Genomic DNA, 23246 nt, shown 5'->3' on the forward strand with positions numbered 1-23246 from the left:
AGCTGTTTTGACTAACATACCTAATATTAGCTTAACAAAGCTGTTTATTCTTACAACTTACTAACACTTGCAGACCAAGGAGAGGTGCCCTGGAGCCTAGTCCCTCCCTTTACCTTCAATCTGGCCCTTTAGGCCCATTTTCATTTGGAGCCCTTGTCTTTTGGCACAAAAAGTTCCATCTTTACTTTGCATACCCCCTTTGAGCACCAATCTCTTTTCCCTTTTTGATTTACAAAGCAGAATTAGCAGACCTATTTAAGTTTGGCTCTATTTTCTTGAAGTGCCATCCCTGTAACTTGTTTTAAATCCATCTTGGCAAACGTAATTAACAAGAACTTTCAATTTCGGCAAAACCATTTGCAGTGTCAAAAATTAAACTTGTAGCTTATCGCAGTTTATTATAAATTTCTTTTGTTCTGTATCTCAGTCAAGTAGAATTTTAATATCTTGAAATGACTACACCTTTTGCAGCTGATTTTTCCATTAGCAATATTTAACAGAGGTAAACCTTTTTAGTAATAATGCTTTCTTTAACGCAGTCATAGTTTTAATTTTAAAATTGCAGGACAACAGATCTTGCGGTCTGTTTGTCTTTAATCCTCATTTGTCAGCTCTCAGCTGTCAGTGAAACAATGGCCAAAGATGAAATATTCCTTTTTTTCTATTTATTCCCTAGAAAAATTGTTATGAGTGTTTTTATCCATCATCTTGTTAATTTTTACGACCGTGTAAAAAGAAATCCTAGAGATTAATTGCTTTGAACGTAAAAGAAACTTCCGAAAGTATTTTATTCTTTATTCCCTTTCTTCCTCAACAAAAGCGCAAGTATAAAAGGTTTCTCTTGTTGGGGGTACAAACGTCTTCTTCGTCATCTGTTACGTGCAAAGGGTAATCCTTAACTCCACAGGAAAGTGGTTGCTATTTTGATTTTGCCATAACAAATTTAACGAGTTCAATACGGACTAACCTAATTTGCATAGTTTTGCATAAATTATAAGGCGTACGTTTACATTTCGCCCATCAACATGGCAACAGAGGCCGAATTCATGAAGAAGATTGCTTATCATTCATTTTAGCGACGATAATCGCATAGAATTACTTTATTTCGGTTTTTTTTTGTGCTAAACCGCTTGGAAGATTTCAAGAATTCGCCGTACATCAGCTTGAGAAGTTGCGATTGGTGTCATTTCGATCGGTTGACATTGGGAAGGAGTACATTTTTCGACAACTTTTGGCTTCGCTGATTATTGTACCTGGTTTCTGAGGTAGAAATGTCTGACGGGGAAGCTGAGAACGTGAGGGTGGCAGTTAGGGTCAGGCCATTTATATCCTTTGAACGTTTAAAAACTGTTCTTTTGTAGGAACGAAATTAAACTGTGTGACACGGCGCGTACATGCAGGCAAGTTCATCATGCAATCTGTTTGACACGGCAATTCATATAACTTACTGTAAATAACGGACTGTCCAGTTCTTTACGACACTCCAGGATTACTGTTTCTTGCAACGTTATCAAGATTTTATGAAAAGATCAAGGTTCAACCAAAAATATACGCTTAAAAAAACATATTTCACCAACACCTCGATCGGACGCATTACAGCGCGATTAAGAGAAAGCACTTTACGCTACACTAACGATTTTAATTTTTAGATTTTGATTAATATATCAATGAAAGTTACCTTAGAGTTGAATATATCTGTAAACGACCTTGATCCAAAAGCGAATCGTTGTGTGACAACTGACTAACCTTCCAGCAGCAATTTATCGCGTTTCACCTATAAGCTCAATCTTAGTTGTTTTTCATTTTTCCGTGATCTAGCTGTTTGCATTTCGATCAAAACAGTACAACAGCATGTAACGTCGTTTCCCTCCCGATAGTACCGGCCCCTTATCAGACCCTTAGACCAAATGATCTGAGACGACCGGAAGTGTATATTTAACGATGCAGATTTTTGCAGTAGGAATTTGAGCTCATGTTATATCGCAATTGAAATTTTTTGAGTTTCTACAACTGCCTCTCTATTTCATTCTTCTGGGAAGTTGACTTTTAGTTGTTGTTGTTATTATTATTATTATTATTATTATTATTGTTATTATTATTATTGTTATTATTAATAATGGTAATAGGACTGAGTGAAGTCCAATTCGGTCTGTAATCATACAAGTGATCAACAAAATCGGACGACCGTGAAGCGGGAGTCCGATTTGTTAATCACGAGTATGATTACAGACTGAATTGGACGACATGATGTCCTGTTACCAATTAATCAAAACTATGACAAAATTTGAGAAACGAACAAACCATCGATTGATCGCTGAACGATTAAACGTTGTTATGAATGCAGAAAAAACACAGCAGTTTACTCAACAAAGTGCACCGCAACAGCACGCGCAAAATGACGCGTACTGTCCAATTACAAGCATGACGCGTACACTGTCCAATTAATGCTCAAATCGGGCTGCTGATAGCCAATCACGTTCGAGAATTTTGTTATAGTTTTGATTATTATTATAATCGTATCTATGACAAAATTCTCGATCATGATTGGTTCTCTACACGCCTATTTGCCACATAATCGGCATGCGATCATGTGGCTGTCCAATTACAGGCATCCAATTTGAACTTTTTGTAATTGGACACCTGTAATTGGATACCCACGTGATTTGCACATCAATTGCGTGCACTTTAGTGGCTTTCTTTGCAACGTTTCTTACAGTTTTCAAAACTTGTGAAATGCGCTACATACGTTTTTGCTCAAAAGAAGTTCTCAAGACATTTTTAATTCCAAAATTTGTTATTGATACGATTAATTAGTAATTGGACCTCATGTTGTTCAATTCAGGGAGAAATTGCACTCGTAATTTCAAATCGACCTGGCGCTTCACGCTCATCCGAACTTGAAATTACTCGCGCAATTTCTCCCTGAATTGTACTCCACTCGGTCCAATTACTATTACTAATCGTATCTACATGTACATGTATAAACAAAATTTTTGATCATGATTGGTTCTCTGTGCATCTATTTGTGCATCTTGGATTGAGATGTTCCTGTCAAGATTCACATCACTCAATTACTATGAAGTTGTTCTTATTTTTTCACTTTTGGGGTGTATAGAAACAACACCATACACACTACCCACTCCCCTCAGTTCCTAATTTACTCACCTAGATTTGAACACTTGATCTCTCCGACTTTGTAGTCAGCCTTCAACTCCACCAAGCCATGCAAGCCAATTGTTGCAAATTTGCTTATATTTGTTGGTCTAATAAGTTATTGCTCCTTGACTCATCATTCCCCTTTGACACAAATTGGTGTAGGTTTAAATCATTCTGACCTACATGTAAAGAACAAATTGACCTGGAACAGGGCTTGTTTAAAACATCAATGACGAAATGTCACTATAATTGGTTTGCCTAAAAAGCGCTTGGGTTAGCCTAAGTATCATTGAATCACAGTGGTTAGTTCTCGATAATTATTAACCAAAGGTTAATCCTTACAGATGCCTGTATCCACATTGACTCTTACCCGTAGTGCCATTTCGTTATTTCATCATTTCGTGTTTTAAACACGTCCCCTACAACATATCTCTATACATTTACATTGTAGATTATTATTATAGAAGTGGAGTAAGCATTTCAGTTTTTATTTCCTTAATAATTCTCACAATAAACGCGAGAAGGCCAGAAATGCCACTTTGATTGTTGAAATGAAAGGTGAATCAACATACTTGACAAATCCTGAAGAACCAGAGGAAGAACCAAGAAAGTTTACATTTGACTTCAGCTACTGGTCCCATGATGGATTTGAAGAACGAGATGATGGTTACTTGGCTCCTTCAAAGCCAAATTATGCTGATCAGGTACAGCATCAAGATGACTATTTGGGGAAAAAATTAATTGTATATTGTAAATTACCATACAGCCAATCAGAAACCATCTTTACTATCCTAATATCCAGTGATATCAAGTCGCTGGGATTATGGCCAAAAAATAGGCACAGTCTTGTATCTCAGTATTGTTCGGTGGTACATCAGGCTCGCCAAACTACAAGCCATGCCTGACTTATCTTGCCTGATTTGCCACCGAAAAATACCAAACACAAACAAATGGGTATCAACATTAATTATCATTATTCTCCCAGTTTGGTGTGAATCTTACCACACCTACTTGTATCTACAGGTACTTTTCTCTCCTTTTCTCTCCTTTCCTGCCCTCCTCCAGTTATCCTCTTCTCCATACCCCTTAGCTTTTGTTGTTGGGTAATGCAAAGTTACCCTCACAGTGTCTCAATCGTTATACTCAAGAATACAAAAACCTATTGGTGAACTATTTGGGTAACTAGATGTAAAGGGGGGGGGGGGGGTTAAACTTAGTCTTAGCTTAGTCCGTTGTCATGTGACCATGAATAAACCTTGTGGGAAAACTGAGGATTTTGCTTCTCGTGTTTTCTTTCGTGTCACACATGATGGACTAAGCGAAAGAGGGGTTACTCGTAGTCTAGGGACAGGAAGAAGAAAGATGCTAGGAATGAGATTAGCCGACAGTGTAGTTCCAAGAGGAATAGTAATCATAGTATTTTCATCATCTGTCATCCCTGCAGAGACTGGTTTAAGTTTATAATTGAGAGAGGAATGAAAAGAAGGAAAACAGATCAGATCAGTTGGGAAAGGGTAATTAGGCTGATTAGACATAGCCATAACCATAGACATAGTTTATTTTACTTGGACAACACACTTAGCTATGGTGACGGTGCATCCCATAGACTTAGGCATGCAGGTTTTTTTTTTGTCCCTGTTTGTTTGTTTGTTTTTTCTCAGTTTACTGAAGGAGCCATCTGCTAAGAGGAGAGACAGTGCTTTTAAAACTGGAATAATATATGAGTGTGGGCCAAATATCTGGCTATTGAGTTAACTATACAATAACTGTGTATGTTATGTTGTAGATGAAAGTGTATAATGATCTTGGTAAGGGTGTTCTAAAAAATGCTTGGGAAGGATTCAATACGTCACTGTTTGCGTATGGACAGACTGGTTCAGGGAAGTCATGGTCAATTGTTGGTTATGGTGCAAACAGAGGTAAACTATGCAAATTTTTTTTAGATTTCACACCGGGGGAGGGGGGTACTCCCTTGTATGGGCTATATTTGCCCCAAAGAGTATGGCTCTTTAGCCATTTTGGTCATAAATAGGGTATTGATTTTGGCCATTTTGGTATTAAATTGGGTCTGGTTTTTGCACTTTCTCTTGAATTGGGTTGGTCTTTAATAGGCTAAGGGTTTTGGAAAGCAGGTTGCACAGCCCCACCCAATTTTTGTGGGAGTACCCTCCAAGAGTTAACATCTGAGTCATATATATACAATCCCATCTACTTTTGTACACTTTAGGTAATTTAGGACTTTAAATAAGCCTTTGTCCTTGTTAAAAAAATGTCTAGGTTTTCTGTTTAGTGAGTTTTAATAAATAATTGTTTATATTCAATTTACAGGTATTGTGCCAATATTTTGTGAAGAGATTTTTACAGGAATAGATGAGAAAAAGAAGGGTGGAGATGAAGGACAGTATGAGGTGCATTTCAGTTCTACTCTTACTTTTTGCAGTGTTATCCTTAGTGGTGTGGAGTACTGTGTACAGCAACTTGAATTAATGTTAAGTTTTTACAGTATTTCAACATTTTATATTATAATCTTTAGGTGCTGTTCAGCATGCTGGAGATCTACAATGAGAAGGTGCGCGATCTTTTGAACCCTTCCAAAAATAAAGGAGGCCTGCGGGTTCGTCAACATCCCAAGAAAGGTTTCTATGCTGATGGACTTAAGACTGTTGCTGTTAGTGAATACAAGGACATAGAACAGCGCATGGAAGAAGGAACAACAAACAGGACTGTGGCAGCTACAAACATGAATGCTACAAGCAGGTATGCATGCTCAAAATAAATAAATAAATGTAATTTAAATATGTGAATAAATGAATAGGAAGTTACAGTGTCACATGATGTCCAAAGAGAGGCTCTGCATCCACTTTTTCCAGATCAGATTAGAATTTAGAACTCAGTTGGTTTTTGTGGAGGGAGGAAATACAGAGAACCCACAGAAAGACCCTCGGACGAAGATGAGAAGCAACAAAAGACTCAACTCACTGATGATACCAGAGATCCAGGGTCACATTGGTGGGAGCTGAGCACTCTCACCACTGGGCCGTCCCTATTCCCCCAAAATTGAAATTCCTCTTGATTTTACATTATAAAATTAATTTATTCTCAGGACCTTAACTGCTACTTGTAGGTGAACATCATCTCTTTAGAATTTAGATCAACTGTATACAAGATTGCTTTTAAGATTGTTTGAAGTTTGTTATCTGACTCATGTTTTGTTTCTATTGTTTTTTGCAGTCGTGCACACACAATAGTTGGCGTGACTTTTACCCAGAAGAGGAAGAACGAGGCCGGTGAAGAAACAGCTAAAACATCTTTGATCAACCTGGTAGACTTGGCTGGAAGGTAACTAGCTCGGCAATGACGCACTTTCAAGTTTGTGATTTTTTTAAGGTTGCGTCTCTGTCTATTAAAAGTGCATTACTTACTGCCAGATGTGTATGGCATTTTTTTTTTTTTAGCTCTAGTTGTTGGCTGTTGTTGATAATATTATTTTGTTAATAGTGAGCGTGCAGACTCTACTGGAGCTACTGGTGACAGATTGAAGGAAGGAGCGGCCATTAACCAATCTTTATCCAGCTTAGGAAATGTTATTGCAGGTCAGTTGAAAAACTATTCTTCCTTATTTAGTACATTCCCTGGGGTCTCCCTTTTAAAATGGACAGGGGTACTCGTCATACCTTTTAGCGGTTAAAAAAGTTGTCTTGGTACCTCTTAGGGTGTTCAGTCTCAAAAGGTCCACACCGGGAGCTTTTTGCAGTACTGAACCAAAAAAAATAGGATAGGAAATATGTTATGTTGGAATTGTTACCTCTTAGGGGAGGAAAAAAAATTAATTTCATCTCAAGCCACGCCCACAAAACAGGATCTTGGTCTCTCTTAGGGGTTCTTTTCGAAATTTCCAGTGAGCAGCCCCATCCTTTTTATAATTATGGGAATCCCCCTCTGGGATATATTTCTTTTAAGTTTAATTAGCTCTGAAAAATTTGTAGTAATCTCTTTTCCACCAAACTTAATTACAGAGCATTGTTGCAAATGCAATGCTAATAGTATTACACGTGTACATCCAGCCTATAAAACATTATAAACGTTCATTTCACTGCATTGGGAAGTTTTTTTTACTGATAACACTGAGGGTGGATAATACTAACACCTTGCTCTGAATTTCAGCTCTTGTGGACAAAGCAAATGGAAAGAACGTCCGAGGTAAGATTTTATAAATTATCACCTCGCCATTTGGTTCATTGGTTTTGTGAAAATATACTGATTCTCCATGTACATGTAGTTAGTTCACTTCTGTTGATGCTAGTTGTTCAAATCGGGGAACACATCAATATGGTGATGTTTATTTGAAATTACTCAGGAGCTAGACACTGTCAATGGTTTTGCATTTGATTTATTAATATGTCTTTTTAGTTCCATTCCGTGATTCAGTTTTGACCAAACTTCTCAAGAATGCTCTTGGTGGAAACAGCAAAACTTTTATGGTAACACTGGGTTGTTCATTTTTTTTTTTTTTTTTTTTTTTTTTTTTTTTTTTCATAAAAGGGTTTTCTTTTGGGTGAAGAATGGTTGCCCGGGTGGGTGAATGAGTGGTTGATTGGCTTGATGAGTTGAATGAGTCCTTCATGCAATGTTTTTAAGACACAGTTAACTTCACCAAAGTTTATGTTGGAACCTCTTGTCTCATCTTTGAGGTACTGAACAAACTATGTTCAGAAGTTTACACAGATATTTACAAATGTAAGTTGTAAAGCTTGTACTTCCCATGTGGCAAACTTTTCACTCAATAAGTGAAAGTTTTGTTTTTAAGAAATAAGTTGATTTTATTTCATTTTGTATGGAATTCATTTACTAATAAAACTAGTAGTGAATATGTTTCTGAGGTTGCTAAATTTTATACTTCTTGATCCAGATTGCTGCCATTAGTCCTGCGGACATAAATTATGATGAAACACTGTCAACTTTAAGATACGGTGAGCATTTTATGTGTCTAATAATGCATGTTTTTCAGTCCTTTCTGTCCCAAGCTTAAAATAAAAATCTTCTCTCTGATTGCCTTGTCATTCTTGTAAAATGTTAATAAAAAATGATTAGTTTTGAGAAATTAAGGGTCCCCCTTCTACTTGGGAGTGGTTTGAAATTTTTGTGTTTGGTTTTCTTCCCAGCCATTATTTGAGTTGGCTGAAGGGAAAAGGTCTGCTGCTATGATTGCTGTAAGGATTTAAAGCATTTTTTAAAATCTTACCTCATGTTTTGGGTTGTACATGACAACCATAAACAAGTCGAAGGATTGATTTGCACAAAACAAACAATTATTTGTGTCACAGACCTGTCATAAACCTGTCATATGTCTGTCACATGCACCAAGGGTTTACCACCCTCATAAGATTGTACAATGTAAATTTTTTCATGTGAATCTTCAGCTGACCGAGCCAAGCAGATCAAAACTACAGCCAAAGTGAATGAGGATCCAACAGAGAAGTTGATCAGGGAACTGAAAGAAGAAAACGAGAAGCTCATGGAAATGTTGAAAAAGTCCCAAGCTGGAGAGGCTGTCAAGATGTCGGCAGATGACGATGACGATGAAGATGATAATCAGAAAGAAGGAATGAGTGAAGAAGGTAAAAATCTATTTTATTTATTTGGTTTTATCTTGTTTTGGAGGACAGTGGGAGTTGTGATTATTGTTATTATTATGATTGTGATAGTTAGGGATGTTTTCTAATACAAGTTGAGTAGTATCTATGGACCAAGTTTAATGTACCAAGTATAATGTTAAATTTTTTTTTTGTATTATTTTCAGAACTGGCTGAACTCAGGAAACAAATTGAGGAAGAAATCAAAGCATCAGTGAGTAACTATTTACGAAACTTAGATCTTAAGACTTTCCCAAGTTCAAATCTTCATAGATCCCTAACCTAGCTGACAGTGCACTTCACATATCCCATATTTGGTGATTGTCTTTAAAAACAGTTTGAAAAATTTCTCAACATCACATCAAACACTGAGGCTCGTGTTGGGACTAGGCAGTTTTTTAAATAAATATGTATTTTTACAGTACATAAATCACAAGACTTAACAATCAATCGCTAACAATAGATGCAATGAAGGCAGTTAATACTCTCAATCAATGAAAACAAAAAATAAGAACACAGGATAACAAAATGAAGCTCTTACAAACGAGAAAATCCGAACTGCTCGTGGTATGGTTGGGAGAGAAAAACTATACACTAAAGGAACGCGGATATGTCTAATTGCGTGCTTACTTGCTAAAACGTTCGTTATAAGAGTATACGAACTCCTAGACTGTGGCAGTGACAATTACTACAAGGCGAGGCAATGCTGATATCCTTTCCTGTGGAGTTATACCGTTCGTTCCGACAAAGCCCTTGTGACTTTCATGTCTAAATCCATCTGCAGTCGAACTTTGAACCCTGCCTGTCTACATGTTAATAATATTAATAATAAGATATTTATTTAATAAGATTAATATTTACCTAAACAATACAACAGACACTGGAGCGATGACAGGCGACTGTATTCAAAGGCTACTTTTGTGTGACCAGGCAGTTGATTTTTAAAATAGAACACATTTACAGAACTTAATTTCCAGCTGGGTTAAATGTGCTCAATAGAGAATGATAGATACAATATAAGGTTAAACCTAAGTCATGGAATAAAATTTGTGTGGCGTGTTGTTGTGGTAATGTGGTAGATTTTAATAGATTTTATTGTAGGATAGCTTTGCAATATGTTGCAACACACGCAATGCAGGGAAACCATTTAGTGGCATGTCAAAGCGACAATCGGGAGGCAATGTTGCGCGAGATGATTGCCCAGTTTGGAAACAAACGAAGCAGATTATTTTAGAGGCGATTGGTTCTACTTTTAAATTTTGCACCAGACATCTCAGCATGGTCCCAGCTAAAAACCAGAAAGAAACCTTTAATATTGCGTGATAATCAGCGACCGGGTAGATTATTAACAAAGGCACTATGGACAACGCGTACAACACGTACTATCTTGAAGGCTTTCGCTCCCACCACAAGGACCACTCTAGGGGTACGAATCTGACATAACGTCCACTGTTGCTCAGCCCCACCCCAGGGTCCACCTCGAGAAAACGAGGTTGCTAAGCGCTGCTTTGCATTGGGCGAAACGGAATTCATGCTGTCTAAAACTTTGCGAAAGCGGAAAATAAGCGCGCCTAAAACTACCCCTTACGCGCTACATGCGAGCTGGAACCAACCAGCAGTAATTGAAGTTAGGCCGGGTTGTTCAAAAGCCGGTTAAAGCTAACCCAAAGTTAACTGAAGGCTAAATTTCTCTTGTATAAAAATGTTTTTCACAAGTTGTTTTTTGTGTAGTTTGAGATTATTCAAACCCAAAACAGAAGGCCAAACAATATAAACAAAAAACCTTTCCGCGAGGTTACAAAACCGAAATCAAAATTCTTACTAGTCCTGGGTTAGCTTAATCGGGCTTTGAACAACCCGGCCCTGCAGGTCCTCTCTACAACGGAGGTTTCGATTCATTAAAACCTGTTCCCACTTGAAAGAGGAATTATATACTGACGAACTAATTGTCTTAATTTCAAGATGGCCCAAACAGAGCAGGCAACTCAAGACATGAGCAAGAATTGGGACGAAAGAGTAGCAGAATCCAAACAAGACATCAAGGTAAAATAAATCTACTACTGATCAGAAAAAAAGTCAGGCAAAGGTTTTGAAGGTCATGCTCAGAGAATTTATGCGCGGGCAAAAATTTCTTAAGGCAAGGATTTTTTTAAAGGATGTCCAAAATTTTGATAATAAGCGCCGTATCGAACTGTAAAATCCAAAGGGAAATTTAGCTACAGGGTATGACATGGTTAGCGAGAATACAAAACTTGTTATAGCTTGTTATATGGCCAACCATAGGCCAACCGAGGAAAACGTTTTTTTTTTCTTTTTTCATTAGTAGAACCAGGATCCACACTTCGATTCAGTTTAGCCATATTTCTTATAGCCTGCATGCGTAGCTAGCTTTCCCAGAACAACCAAGAGATTTTTCCGCATTCTGGCCGCGCGAAAATTGGGGCGAGAGCAAAAAATAAACGATGAAGCGGGGTACGTCATCCCAGTCTCCTTAGAGTTTTTTTTTTGTGCTCTCGCCCCAATTTTCGCGCGACCAGACTTTTTTCGTTCGCCCCCTCCTAGGAAGGCGGGCGATGTAGGGTTAATTTCTTCATGTTTTTCAACATCAGGACAAAGATGCTGAGAAGAAGGAACGCCAGTCAACTCCTCATCTCTGGAATTTAAACCCTGACCCTCAGCTGACAGGAATGATTATACAGATCATCAAACCTGGTCAGTCACTTTTGTTTGAAAATTATGCAATTTTACTGTTCCTCTGAATTCAGATTTCCACTATAAACGTTTTGAGGGGCAGTGTTCTGAAGTAAGCTGATGTGCCTTTTGTATATCTACTCCAGGAGTCGTTAAAGTTGGCAACAAAAAAGCTGACCCACCGGCAGATATTGCACTTACTGGGTTAAAGTAAGTTGATTGTTTGTTTGTTTTATTTTTTTGCCATTTATAAATCTGTTTATAAAATATCAGTGTACATATATAAGGCAAGGAAGCCCAGGGACGCCAATAAGGCTTATGTAAAGGACTGCCTACACAGACCTAAGACTTAACAGAAGAATGAAAATGCTGTTATCAGTACACAAAATGATCACAATTTAGGATGAAAATTAGTTAAGCCAGGCTAAACGCGCAAATGCGCCAAAAGCTAAGGAAGAGAACCGGTCTGTGCGTTTGTTCTCCTTTAGTCTTGCCATGGATATGTTGGATCGAAACTCAAACCGTGAATTGACCAAACTCCTCTGATATGCCTTCGATGTGTACCAGGCTTACATTTTTACACATTATTAGGATCGAAACCAGAACCAGCATTGTCTTTGTTTGTAACTGGCATGATGTAATAAAAAACTTTTTGTGCGTTGTTTATTGAAGTCCCGGCCATTTGTTTTCGTTTAGTATCCAGCAGCAACACTGTGAAATCAAAAATGAAGATTCTAAAAGGATCACCATCAAGACGATTGGCGAAGCGAAAGTCCTTGTAAATGGAGAACCAGTAGATGACGATGAAGAAGAAGAACTACACCATCTTGACAGGTTCTACTTTCTTCAAATGCTTTATCGTGTTGACTGTTTTACAGGGTTCTTACGGGTCATGGAAAACCTGCAAAGTCATTTGCCATTTCCACATCCCTCACAATACTCCTTGTTTGCCCCCCAAAATTGTGCGTAAGCATTGTCTTCAGTTTCTCTTGGGACAACTGTAATACCCAGGAGAAATGGGAAACAAAGGTTATGCAGAATTTTGGGGGGCAAACAGGGTGTATTATGGAGAATGTGGAAATGGCGAATGGAATTTTATTATTTCATTTTCCAGGCCTGGAAAGTCATGAAATTGAAGTGTGGGTCATGGAAAGTTATGGAAAAGCAGTACACTTTCTGAGAATAAAAAGGCAAAAAAAAATCAAAGGTTGAAAAAAATAACAGACGAGTCAGAAAACCGGTTTTAATTCCAGTAAAAAATAAACACTAGCAAGCATTCTATGCGTCATAATATGGCAAAATACCTTCAGTAATAGATTGTTTAAATTTTGACAATACTTTGAGAACAAACGCCTTGCATAGGTCATGGAAAACTTGGAAAGGTCATGGAAAGTCATGGAATTTTAATAGTTCAAAAGAGTAGGAACCTTGTATTAGCTGGACACATGAAGCCTCTACTCGTGTTTTTTCTCTTCCTTATCTATCTACTTTGTTCTTGTTAGAGTTATGTTTGGCACAAGTCATCTATACGTCTTCCATCATCCCGCTGAAATGCAGTCATCTTCCCTAAAGCAGGCGGACATTACATATGAAATGGCACAGGAAGAGATCGCAAAGAATGCTGGTCTTGACGTAGATGACCAGGAGTCCAAAGGTGACTGAGACGTCGCATTTAAAGAGGGGGTGGGTGGGTGGGGAGTGGATTATCAGTGTCTGTGATATTTGATCAAAATGAAAATGAAACTAATTGTAACCTAAAATGAAGAATTCTGAAGAACACTGAAGGATGAAAACTGATCAATTCAAAACGGATTGCAGTGGGCCCAACTTCATTTCTGCCTCAGAATTTCTTTAAATTTCATGCTAACCACCCTTTTTGGTGTCTATCATTTCGTAGAAGCCATGTTGTTGCGAGAAGATCTTGCAGACCTGATGCCCATGGTGAATGAAGCTAACGCCATCAGCCAAGAGCTTGATAAGAAGGTAACTTTTTGTCGCCTTCATTTGACAAACGTTTAGGCTCGATTTTCAGCCGCTATACAGGAAACGAGCACGCGCTCCTCTACCGAACCTCTCAAGGAGGAACAAAGACCGAATGCGAGAGAGCGGCGGAAATCGAGCCTAACAAACCTACAGCTTGTTATTTACCCATAGCAAGTCTTTTTGTGTGATTTGCATTTGGTATTTTGCAGGTTTCGTTTGAAGTCACAGTCGTCTCTGCTAAAGCTCGGGGACTTTCCGAAGGAAGACCGGAGGTAAACTAAGATTGCGATTCTTCTGAAAAATGCTTTGAAAAGTTACTTTACCTGTTACTATGAGACTACCTCACAACTTGCCAAGGAAACCATGCCGGGAAAGACAGAAACGTTTCTTCATCATTTTAACACTTTGAACGAGCTAGTACAGCTTGAACTTTGACCACTGACGTTGCATGAAAAGCAGGGGGCAAAACGTTACTCTCCAATACTTTTAGCTGAAACTTTAACTTGAACGGGATATTTAAAAATAATAGTAGATGTTTTTGAATTCGTGGGACAGCGCAGTAGCAATACTTCTAATCCTTCTACACTGTTGACAGTCTGTTTTTCTCTCGACATTCTACAGGGATTATGAGGCGAGACGCTTAAGCTTAAAGGGGAATGGGACCAGACTTAGGCGCGGCACGCAAGTCTCGCCTCATTCCCTGCTCGGCCATACCGCCCTTTGGCGTTATCGATGGCTAAACACTCCTCTAAGTGACCCTAAGAGAAAAGATAGGCTACCAACAGTCTATAATCCTTCATGCTGCCGAAACTGAAGTTATGAATAATAACTTATTTTTTTCTTGTCGTTTTACTTCAGCCGTACGTGGTCATGAAGGATCTGCAGACCGGAGTGGAGTACCTCTGGCCCAAGGCCAAGTTCATCAACCGGAAATACGTCATGGATGAAATGTACGAGAATTACGAGGACGGAGATGATTGGCAGCTTGAGGATGAGAAAGATCCTTTTACCGAGAGTCGGGATGTCGAGAGTCTCATTGGCTGTGTTGCAGTTCCTATGCAGAGTCTTGGATATGTGGTACGCATGCGCGTAATGTTGTAAAAGGATCGCCATACCGTTTCCAGAGCCCGCGCGCTTTTGGTCAGCGGTGACCAAACGTCCGACCCTCTGGATGAAATAAAAAACCCGCCCATGCGTTCAAATTCAATAACCACCTCTGAACATGCGTAGAGAGAGTAACTGCTGCGACTAATGCTAGCGCGCCTTCCTGTTTTTCCCCAGAGGTCTTGATTCTTGGCACTAACAAAAGTGTCGCGATCCATTAAGCTCCTGCCAGTAACTTTTAACATTGTTAGAATTTTATGTGCAATTCATTTGTGCGTGAACCCCGAGATGATTGTTGCTGAGAAGTTGCTTTTTGTGTCAGTCGTTTCTGAGTTAAACGCCAGAATTCTTTCCTTTTCAGTTGGACATGAGGGAACAACTTAGTATCACTGACTACAAAGGCAAAGAAATCGGTTATCTCAATGTAAGTATGGTTACGCCCTTCTTTTCAATATGAATCTAAATGAAAGGTTTGCAAACTGTTGCTATAGATTCAAATTACAGAGCCGTGGCGGCCTTTTTACTAGACTTGCGAAGCATGGTACCAACAAGAATGTTCTTAGAGAAGCTACATGACAGGTTGAGAATCTTGATTGGGATTTGGGCCATTCTTGTTCCTTCCTCGTTTTTGATTTCTTGTTTGGTGTTTTTCTCTCGTTGCAAATTATGTCTTAGGGTTGCTTTCGATTTGAAGAAAATCCTGCATATTAAAAAAACTGACAATGAAAGCAAAACCTTAGCTAGCACTTTTAGTAACAGTAACAGTAACAGTAATTTCTATTGATGTATAATAAGTTCACAAGCTTTAGTAGCTGGCAGCTAGCAAAGCTATTCTGGGCGAGCTACTGTTACTTTAAGAGTATTATATAGTTTACTAAAAAGAGACGAATAAGAGATAAAAAGAAGCTAGAGAACAACATGATGGCAATGGATTGGAGTTGCAGCGTGTTTTACCTCGCATGTGTGTGCACTCTGTTTTAGGTAGAAGTTGTGCCGTTAAATGAAAAAGGAAGAGAAATCACAGAAGAGGATGACATATTTATTGACGACCCTAGACAACTGGTAAGTTTTGGTCCGGTGTACCTTCCCTTGCTAAAGAAGTCACAATCTAATTTAAGTCTTCGTTCACTTAGTAGAAAAGACTTCAGGGTTTCTTCTTGTTAGTGATCTTATCTTGACGATTCTTGCAAACAAGAGGATCCCAGGACAGTATAGATAACGTTCTCGAAAATTTGATTACTTTTAGCCCTGCTCTGGGTTTTACACTGGAGATGCGGTGGCCTTATGGTTAGTGCGCTCGTCTCTTGATCGAGCGGTCCGGTTTCGAGCCCTGGGGCCCGTTTCTCGAAAGCCCCGGAGACTTTTCGGGCCTGGAAAGCCATAGCAAAATCTTGAACCCGACCATTACAGAGCTGTTTTATTCACATATTTTTAATATGGACAGAGTTGTCTTCATACAAGAAGTTTCAGGCGTATACACTTCTCCGTTTTTAGATACAGATGAGCTGAAAATGGCTTCACGGGCCCGAGAAGTCTCCGGGGCTTTCGAGAAACAGGACCCTGACCGGGGACGTTGTGTTGTGTTCTTGGGCAAGACACTTAACTTCACAGTGCTTCTCTCCTCCCAGGTGTACAAATGGATACCGGCAAATTTAATGCTGGGGGTAACCCTGCGATGGACTAGCATCCCATCCAGGGGGGAGTAGAAATACTCCTAGTGGCTTCATGCTACTGAAACCAGAGATGAGCACCGGCCTGATGAGCCACTTGGCTCGTATGCAGATTTTACCTTTTTTTACCTGAGTTTTGTATAATTTGGTAAATGTTTCTTTTTCACAGGAAGGAAAGAAACTTGATTTTGTGGTTCGTATACAGAGCGCCAAGGGAATTCCAAAACGATACACGGTAAGTTTAAAATACTAATTTTCCTTCGTGACTTAGCAGAGCTGTTTTCAATGGAGTGTTGAAAGCTCTCAGGCAATTACTTTGGTTTTGGTTTTACTACGGTTTGAGATTGGCGGAGTCGTCTAGCTGGTAAGTAGTTGGTTTGGTTTTGATTTTACGACACTCAATTGAGAAACCGCTCTATCATAAATTGCTTCTAATGTTGGTACTGATATATTCGTATGGTACATTTTAAGGACAGTTAAATTCGTCCCAGCAAAAACTATAATTCATATAAACTCTTCCTTTACAGCCGGCCACCTCCATAATACACATACTCTTTATCTCAATATCCAGAGAAAATTAATACAATTGTGGACTGATCCGCCGGTAGCACCGGGCTAATCAAGGCGTTACGATCAGGATACTAACAACGACAGTCGTATCTGCCTCGTTGGTGTTCGTAATAGGGAACTTGAGCAATGACGACGGCGACGCCAAGGACGACGTCTAGTAAAAATGAAGTTATATTTTATTTTCGAATTTTGCAGTTGTCTAGATCTCCTCCATGCGCCTATTGGTCTCAGAACTTGCTCAAGCTAAATATGTAATGCAGGCGTCGAAAATTAGCCGCCGACGTTCATGTTTTCCAGAATACCCAGAGCTTAGTCATTTCACGGTGTTGTTTTGCAGCGGACGGCTAAGAAATATAGAAAGATCTATAACGCACGTGCACAGCCATTGTTCTACTCATTAAACCTTTTGTTTTGCGGCGTTCTCGTTGCCGTTGCCGCCGTGGTATGCTTCCTTATTATAGAGGTTCCACTATAGTTTGTGCTCATCGGTTACCTGTTTGCTTGTACGCAATGTGTTGACATCGCGAAGAGAGAAAAAAAGATAAATACTGACCGCTTTATTTCCTTGTTTGGTTTTCTTTTTGCGCTATTCATTGTCTGTCGTGTGATATTTTGATTGATAAACCATTTGTTTTGGACTGCCAGGATGTCTATTGCAAGTATTCCATGTATCTTGAAGTGGACATCAAGACAGAGGTCATATCTGGAACAAGGAATCCGGAGTTTAACTTCGAGAGGAGGTTTACATTTGAACAGTGTCCACTTAAGGTAACTAATTACTTAAACTCTTACAGTGTTTCCGTAGAGGCACGATGGCCCCATAGGTAGTGCGCTCCGGATTGAGCGGTCCGGGTTCGAGGCCAGGGCCTGTGTTGTGTTCCTGGGTGAGACACTTTACTCTCACAGTGCCTCTCTCTATCCAGATGTATAAATGGGTACCGGCGAATTTAATGCTGGGGGTAACCCTGCGATGGACTAGCACCCTATTCAAGGGGGAGTACAAATACTCCTAGTCGCTCTAGCTTCTGAAAACCGGAGAAAAGCACCGGCCTGATGGCCCAATTTGCCCGTATGCAGACTTGACTTACCTACAATGTTTACAGCTCTTAGCATTTCGGGTTTTTTTATTTTTTTATTGCTAAACACATAATTACTTACATTGCCTTACTCTACTTGCAACACGACACAATACTTAACCTACTTACCTACATTTCGTTTTAAGAGTGAAAGTTATGCTTCGTGGCTTTCAATTTGAAGAGTCACACTAGGGTTTTGCCTGACTTGAAAGTAAGAACCATCCAGTACAGCAGCAAACAGTACCACATGAAAGTACTGCCCAAGAGCTTTTATTTGAATGCGTGGTTACAAACCAGGGTTTTATCCACAGATTTGAAACTTTTAACTATTCTTTTTTTCTTTCCTTCACAGTTAATCAAGTTTCTAAGGGATGCGTCTGTCGTCATACAACTCTGGGGCAAACAGGTTGTCGACAAGAAACCAGTCAACGTGGCGGCCAAAAAGGGCAAAAATACCAAGGCAATAATGAGAGCAGAAACGTTGAAGAAGAACGTAAGTACACAATAAAGTAATGATATTTCTTAAGCTTTACAGAAGAGGTTGAAGATTTATGAATTATAAAGGGCTTTGCATGATAATGCATATCTGCACGGATATGCATTGCAGACATTACACATATTGGACGTTTTCGCAACAATTTTACAATATACGGCGCGATAACGTATTCCCGTTTTTTGTAGGTCTCCCTCAACCCAGCTGTGGTCAAAGGAATGGCGGAGATAGCGACACTGAAGAAACAAAATAAACGGCTTCAGGACAAAATGGTGAGATAATTCACAAACATCAAGGGACTATTTTCTGTGTTACTGCTGTTTTGTCAAGTCTTAACGATTATTCTCCTTAAGTGCCTTTAAAATGTTTGACGAAGTTGCTATTGTCTTGATTTCAGAATAATATTCGCAATCTGTGTGACAAGAAACAGTCGGAAGGCAAGAACATTGTTTCGGTATGTGAATTTAGGTTTTTCTCTGATCATAAACATGCTATGAAGTATGTTCCTGTACGGCATTTCTTGCTCCATGCTCTTTTGATTAACGTTCCTTCATTGTTGCTCGAATCCTGTTTGCCACAAGGATCACAATCAATCATTGCATGGAGTAAAGTTAAACGATTTGCTGATACGGCAACACGCTGTAATTCGTTTGTAGGTATCCGAAGTACGAGCGGTCATTGGAGAAACGAATGCAAACACCCAGGCTGCTCCTGCCCAGGCCCCACCCGCCAAAGAGACAAGAAACAGTCAATCAGACAGAGGCAACGCGACCGAAAGTAGCGCATGCGTGGTCTTGTAGTTTGGTTTAATCGTGCTATGCAGCATGAGCAATTGTCTGGACACAAACACGTCTTTCCAAAAGACATTCACGCCACAATTTTTAGGGAAGAGAGGTTTAGAAGCACATAACGTACACGCAGACATGGGACTCTCAAGTGTGACAAACCGGCCAAAAGTTGAAACGAAAAAACAAAATGAATGGTTGGTTTTATTGTTCATGTAGACAAAAAAAACAGTTGAGAAACATATCCAGGGCTTTTCATAACCAGGTGTGAGTTGATTATGAGGGCATCTCTTCTCATTGGTTAAAGTGTTTTAAAAATGGGTTTCAGTTGCACCTGATTGGTCAATCCAGAGGCATCTCCACTCTGACTGGTCTCTGAGTGGCTTATCAACAGAAAACTCTACTTTGATTGGTTGTAGTATATTTGCAACTGGGTTTGAGTTTCATTTGATTGGCCAGCCAAGAAGTAAGCCAGGCCGGAGTACCAACTGATGAGTAATCAATGAAATCCAAATAATTCGTCAAAACGCTGCTTCTACAAGCTGAAGTGTAACAGTTGTTAAATAAACTGCCTTTGTTCGACTCTACTCCTCTATGTAATTAGCAATGCAGGTAGCACGGGGTTGCACATTTTCACTCACGTGGTAAAACCGTGATCACATGCATTACGTTTCTTTGGGGAACTCAGGCCCCGCGCGTCCACGTTACGCCGGAGGAATTCAAAAACGCACCAATCACCGGTCAGGGAAATCACGTGATTGTCGTGACGCCAGCTCTGTTTTCAAAATGTTTTCTGTCCAAATGAAAACGAAGAGCGGGAGTTTTTCAATTCCTTCGGTTTGAAGAGCCTTTTCGAAATGCGCCGTTTTCGTGACTGATTAGTGTTGACCGTAAGCCTAACCGTAGAAATAAAGTTACGTTTTCAAATTCCTCCGACGCAGTGTGGACGCTGCCTCAATAGAACGGTCTAACGTTTCCGTGAGAAAATGAATTGGTAGACACTTGGTAGAGAAGATGTAAATAAATACTTTTTTAAAATAAAAAAACACGCATACATTTGTAATTTGTCTTGTGAGTGTCACCTGTGTTAAGTGTGGCTGGATTCCGCCGCACTACCGCAACTAACGTGATCTATGCGCTTCCAATATTGAAACAAATAAAAATATCTTGTTACATTTACCTACAACAGAAACAAATTTCAAAACTCAGCGGTGTTCTCATTCGCAAGTAGCCGTCCGTAATTCCTTTGGTTTTGACAGAGAAAACCACTTCAAATATTAATGAGTTTCTCAGTATCGATTCCAAGAAAAGTTTCAACGAGAAGACAGTATTACTCCGTGACTGAGCGCTATTTAATTGAGACTTGCATTGAGGAACCGAAACATTTTGCGCAAACGTAAATGGTTTGGACCATCACGGACGAAAGTCCCCTCACCATCCCAATAGTGCATTTTGCACTGAAAACAATCGTTGCTGTCCTAGAAATCACCAAATCACCATTTCATTCGAAAGTTCATTTCATGCGAAAAGCAAAGCCTTGATGACATGTTAGTGTATACCAAAGACTGATTCCTCGGCTGATTATCAAATTTTCAAATCTTTTGAAACCCATCTACAAAGTCCTGGGCTTAACCACAGTAAAAGCAGCATTGGAAATGTCGGAATAAGGCCAATACCTCATATGAGAACATTTTTCCCTGAAATGAATTCAACAACCTTAGATTGTTTTTGGCATACCACTGCATTGACAATTCATCACATAACTTCAGCAAAACTTCGAAAGAAAGCATCAATGGTAACGATTTTGCATGTGCAGGAGACATACTCCATAATACGTAAGGAAAAAAGTAGCTTGTAGGTTGCTATTATAACAAATTATATTATCAAAAAGTGTCATAAAAGTCTTTGAAGAAACAGACGAAAAGTATACGATATCCATATACTTGAGAGAAAACTCGAACAGATTTCTCCCTTTAAGAATGGCAATTTGCAGTCTAGAAAATAACTAAAGTCCAGAAAAGGAAAGCCTAGCGGAGGTTTGTGTTCGGGCTTGATAAAAACAACATTAACATTAAATAGGTATGTCAAGTAAACTAAGGTAATTACTCCACAGTTCTTTATTGTTGATGTTTTGTGTTCCTTTAGGTTTGCTTTAGTCCTAAGACTTTTCAAGTTCCTTTTTCGCCTGTAAAGCCTTCTTGTTTTCCTTCTCCAGCTTTTGCTGAGCTTCTTTTAAATCATTTCCAAACGTGGCCGCTAGTTCACGTACGTTCTTTCTGGCCTGTTCGATGGTTGGGTTATCCTCCAAGTACTTGTACAGATCTTCTCTGGTCTCCTTGATCTGCAACATGTACACGCCACACACGTCATCCAGAGCAACCCACTTGGAATAGTACCGCAGGGCTTTTCCCTTGAAGGCATTAGAAGTCCAAACTTTAATACGCTTTCCTTCGTCCAGCTTCATTGCTCTCTCAACTTGCTTCTGCATTTCTCCTGTCGCCAAAGACTCACAGTGGATTTGCATCTGTTGCCAGAATATGGCTGCTTTCATCATGATAGCGGAAAGAGATTTGAGTGCGCCGATGGAGCTGTGCAAGGCTTCAATGGCTGCTTCCGCCAACGCGCTGTCATCCTGGCAGTTTTTGATTTTCTCTGCGAATTCTAAGCACTGTAGTAAAGCCTCTTGGCGAAGATCTCGCTGCTTCTGCATTTCTTCCATTTGCTTTTTTTTTTCTTCGTTTGCCATCTTCATGGCTTCTTTGTGCCCCGACTTGTCACCAATGCTGGCTATCTTTTGGACTGCCTTGTCGACCTCAAGAGTTGCCACCGATGCAGCAGCACTTACAATGCCTGTTAACGCACCCGTTATTGTGTTTAGGAGGCTGTCCTGTGCGTCGATCGCCTTGTCTTCTCTCTTCTGAGCCTCGTCATAGAATGCTTTTGCTCGCTCTTCTGCTTCAGTTGCATGCTTTTGCTGCATCACTGCTTTCTGTTTTTGGATTTCAAATTCCTTTCTTTCTTCCTCCCGAGCTTTCTTTCTTTCTTCCTCAGAACCTTTGGCTCTCTGTGTGTCTTCTAAAGCATCTATTACATCGGTTGTTGCCTTCTCAAAGTCCTTGTGCAGTTCATCTGCAGCCGCAGCCATATCTTTGGCAATGCTGGTAAGTTGCGAGAGCGTTTCTAGCGCCATCTCTTCCAGTCCATCCAGCAAGTATTCGTAGGTGCCTTTAAGTTCTTCGAGTACGCTCTGTGATGCACCTTTAAATTTGTGTACGGTGACGGCTGATTTGTCGGCCAGTTTCGTTATCTTGTAGCCAACTCGCTGTACTTTGATCTGTACCTCAGTGTGTCCTGCTACACCATTGTACGCGACGCGAATGAAGTTACCGAGTTTTCCCAAGTCTTCTACCAGGCTGTGGAGATCCAGCGAGCCTAGAAGATGCTCTTTAGCAGTCTGCACTAGTTTGCTTCCTGCGTTTGGTATGGACACTAGGTTGAATTGCTCTCCATCGATGACTATGTCTGTCCCAGCCATTTTTTCGTAGTGATTTCTTAAGGCTTCAGTTAAGCACAAGAGGAGCTTAGTTTACAGCTGTGTAACTGAGTGCCGAGGGCAAAGTGCGTTAACTTTTATACGTCCACTTAAATATTGGATTCTAGGAAACAGCACAGTTGGGACTTGTTGCCACATAAATCTGACCAGTGATGGCTTTTACTGACCATATTTGGTTGTGGAGTGGTTCATAGTTGTTTACAAATAACTCACGTTTTCTTTTTCTTAGAAAGCAGATCGAGTAAAAGTGATCTATAGCTGTTGCCGAGGGGATGTGTTCTATTCTTACAGAAACAGCATAGTTCGGGTTTATTTCTCGCATAAATCTGATCAGTGGTTGTGTTGTCTTACCATAATTTTGCAGTTGACAGTTTACATTTCTTGTATACTTAAATGGTTTTTTTTTTCTTGGAAAGCTAGAGTGCTCAGTTTGCATAAATCTGATTGCTGCTCCCGTTTTGTTACCATATTTGGTTGTGGAGTGGTTTATAGTTGTTTACAATGAAAGCACGTTTCCCTGTTCTTTTTCGTA

General features: G+C 39.6%; 2 protein-coding genes across 2 annotated transcripts; one reads left to right on the forward strand and one right to left on the reverse strand.

Annotated features, from left to right (window-relative positions):
* The first annotated feature begins 683 nt into the window (after positions 1-683).
* On the forward strand, positions 684-20224 carry LOC110054385 (kinesin-like protein KIF28). The gene is made up of 28 exons (XM_089285412.1): positions 684-1325; positions 3666-3860; positions 4943-5075; positions 5485-5564; positions 5690-5913; positions 6388-6495; positions 6655-6749; positions 7321-7356; positions 7567-7637; positions 8066-8126; positions 8577-8774; positions 8957-9003; positions 10752-10832; positions 11399-11501; positions 11627-11690; positions 12177-12314; positions 12983-13134; positions 13378-13463; positions 13673-13735; positions 14322-14540; positions 14929-14991; positions 15549-15629; positions 16407-16472; positions 17453-17575; positions 18236-18376; positions 18565-18648; positions 18774-18830; positions 19033-20224. The coding sequence occupies exons 1-28, from the start codon at positions 1272-1274 to the stop codon at positions 19174-19176; spliced, it is 2967 nt and encodes a 988-aa protein (XP_089141538.1). The 5' UTR covers positions 684-1271; the 3' UTR covers positions 19177-20224.
* A 436-nt stretch (positions 20225-20660) lies between these two features.
* On the reverse strand, positions 20661-22824 carry LOC110054363 (uncharacterized). The gene has a single exon (XM_020760749.2). The coding sequence runs from the start codon at positions 22694-22696 to the stop codon at positions 21320-21322; it is 1377 nt and encodes a 458-aa protein (XP_020616408.2). The 5' UTR covers positions 22697-22824; the 3' UTR covers positions 20661-21319.
* Between the last annotated feature and the right edge of the window lie 422 nt (positions 22825-23246).

The sequence above is a fragment of the Orbicella faveolata genome, unplaced genomic scaffold, assembly GCF_042242905.1.
Source record: "Orbicella faveolata isolate gen_17 unplaced genomic scaffold, um_ofav_v1 contig_13, whole genome shotgun sequence".
Lineage (NCBI taxonomy): Eukaryota > Metazoa > Cnidaria > Anthozoa > Scleractinia > Merulinidae > Orbicella > Orbicella faveolata.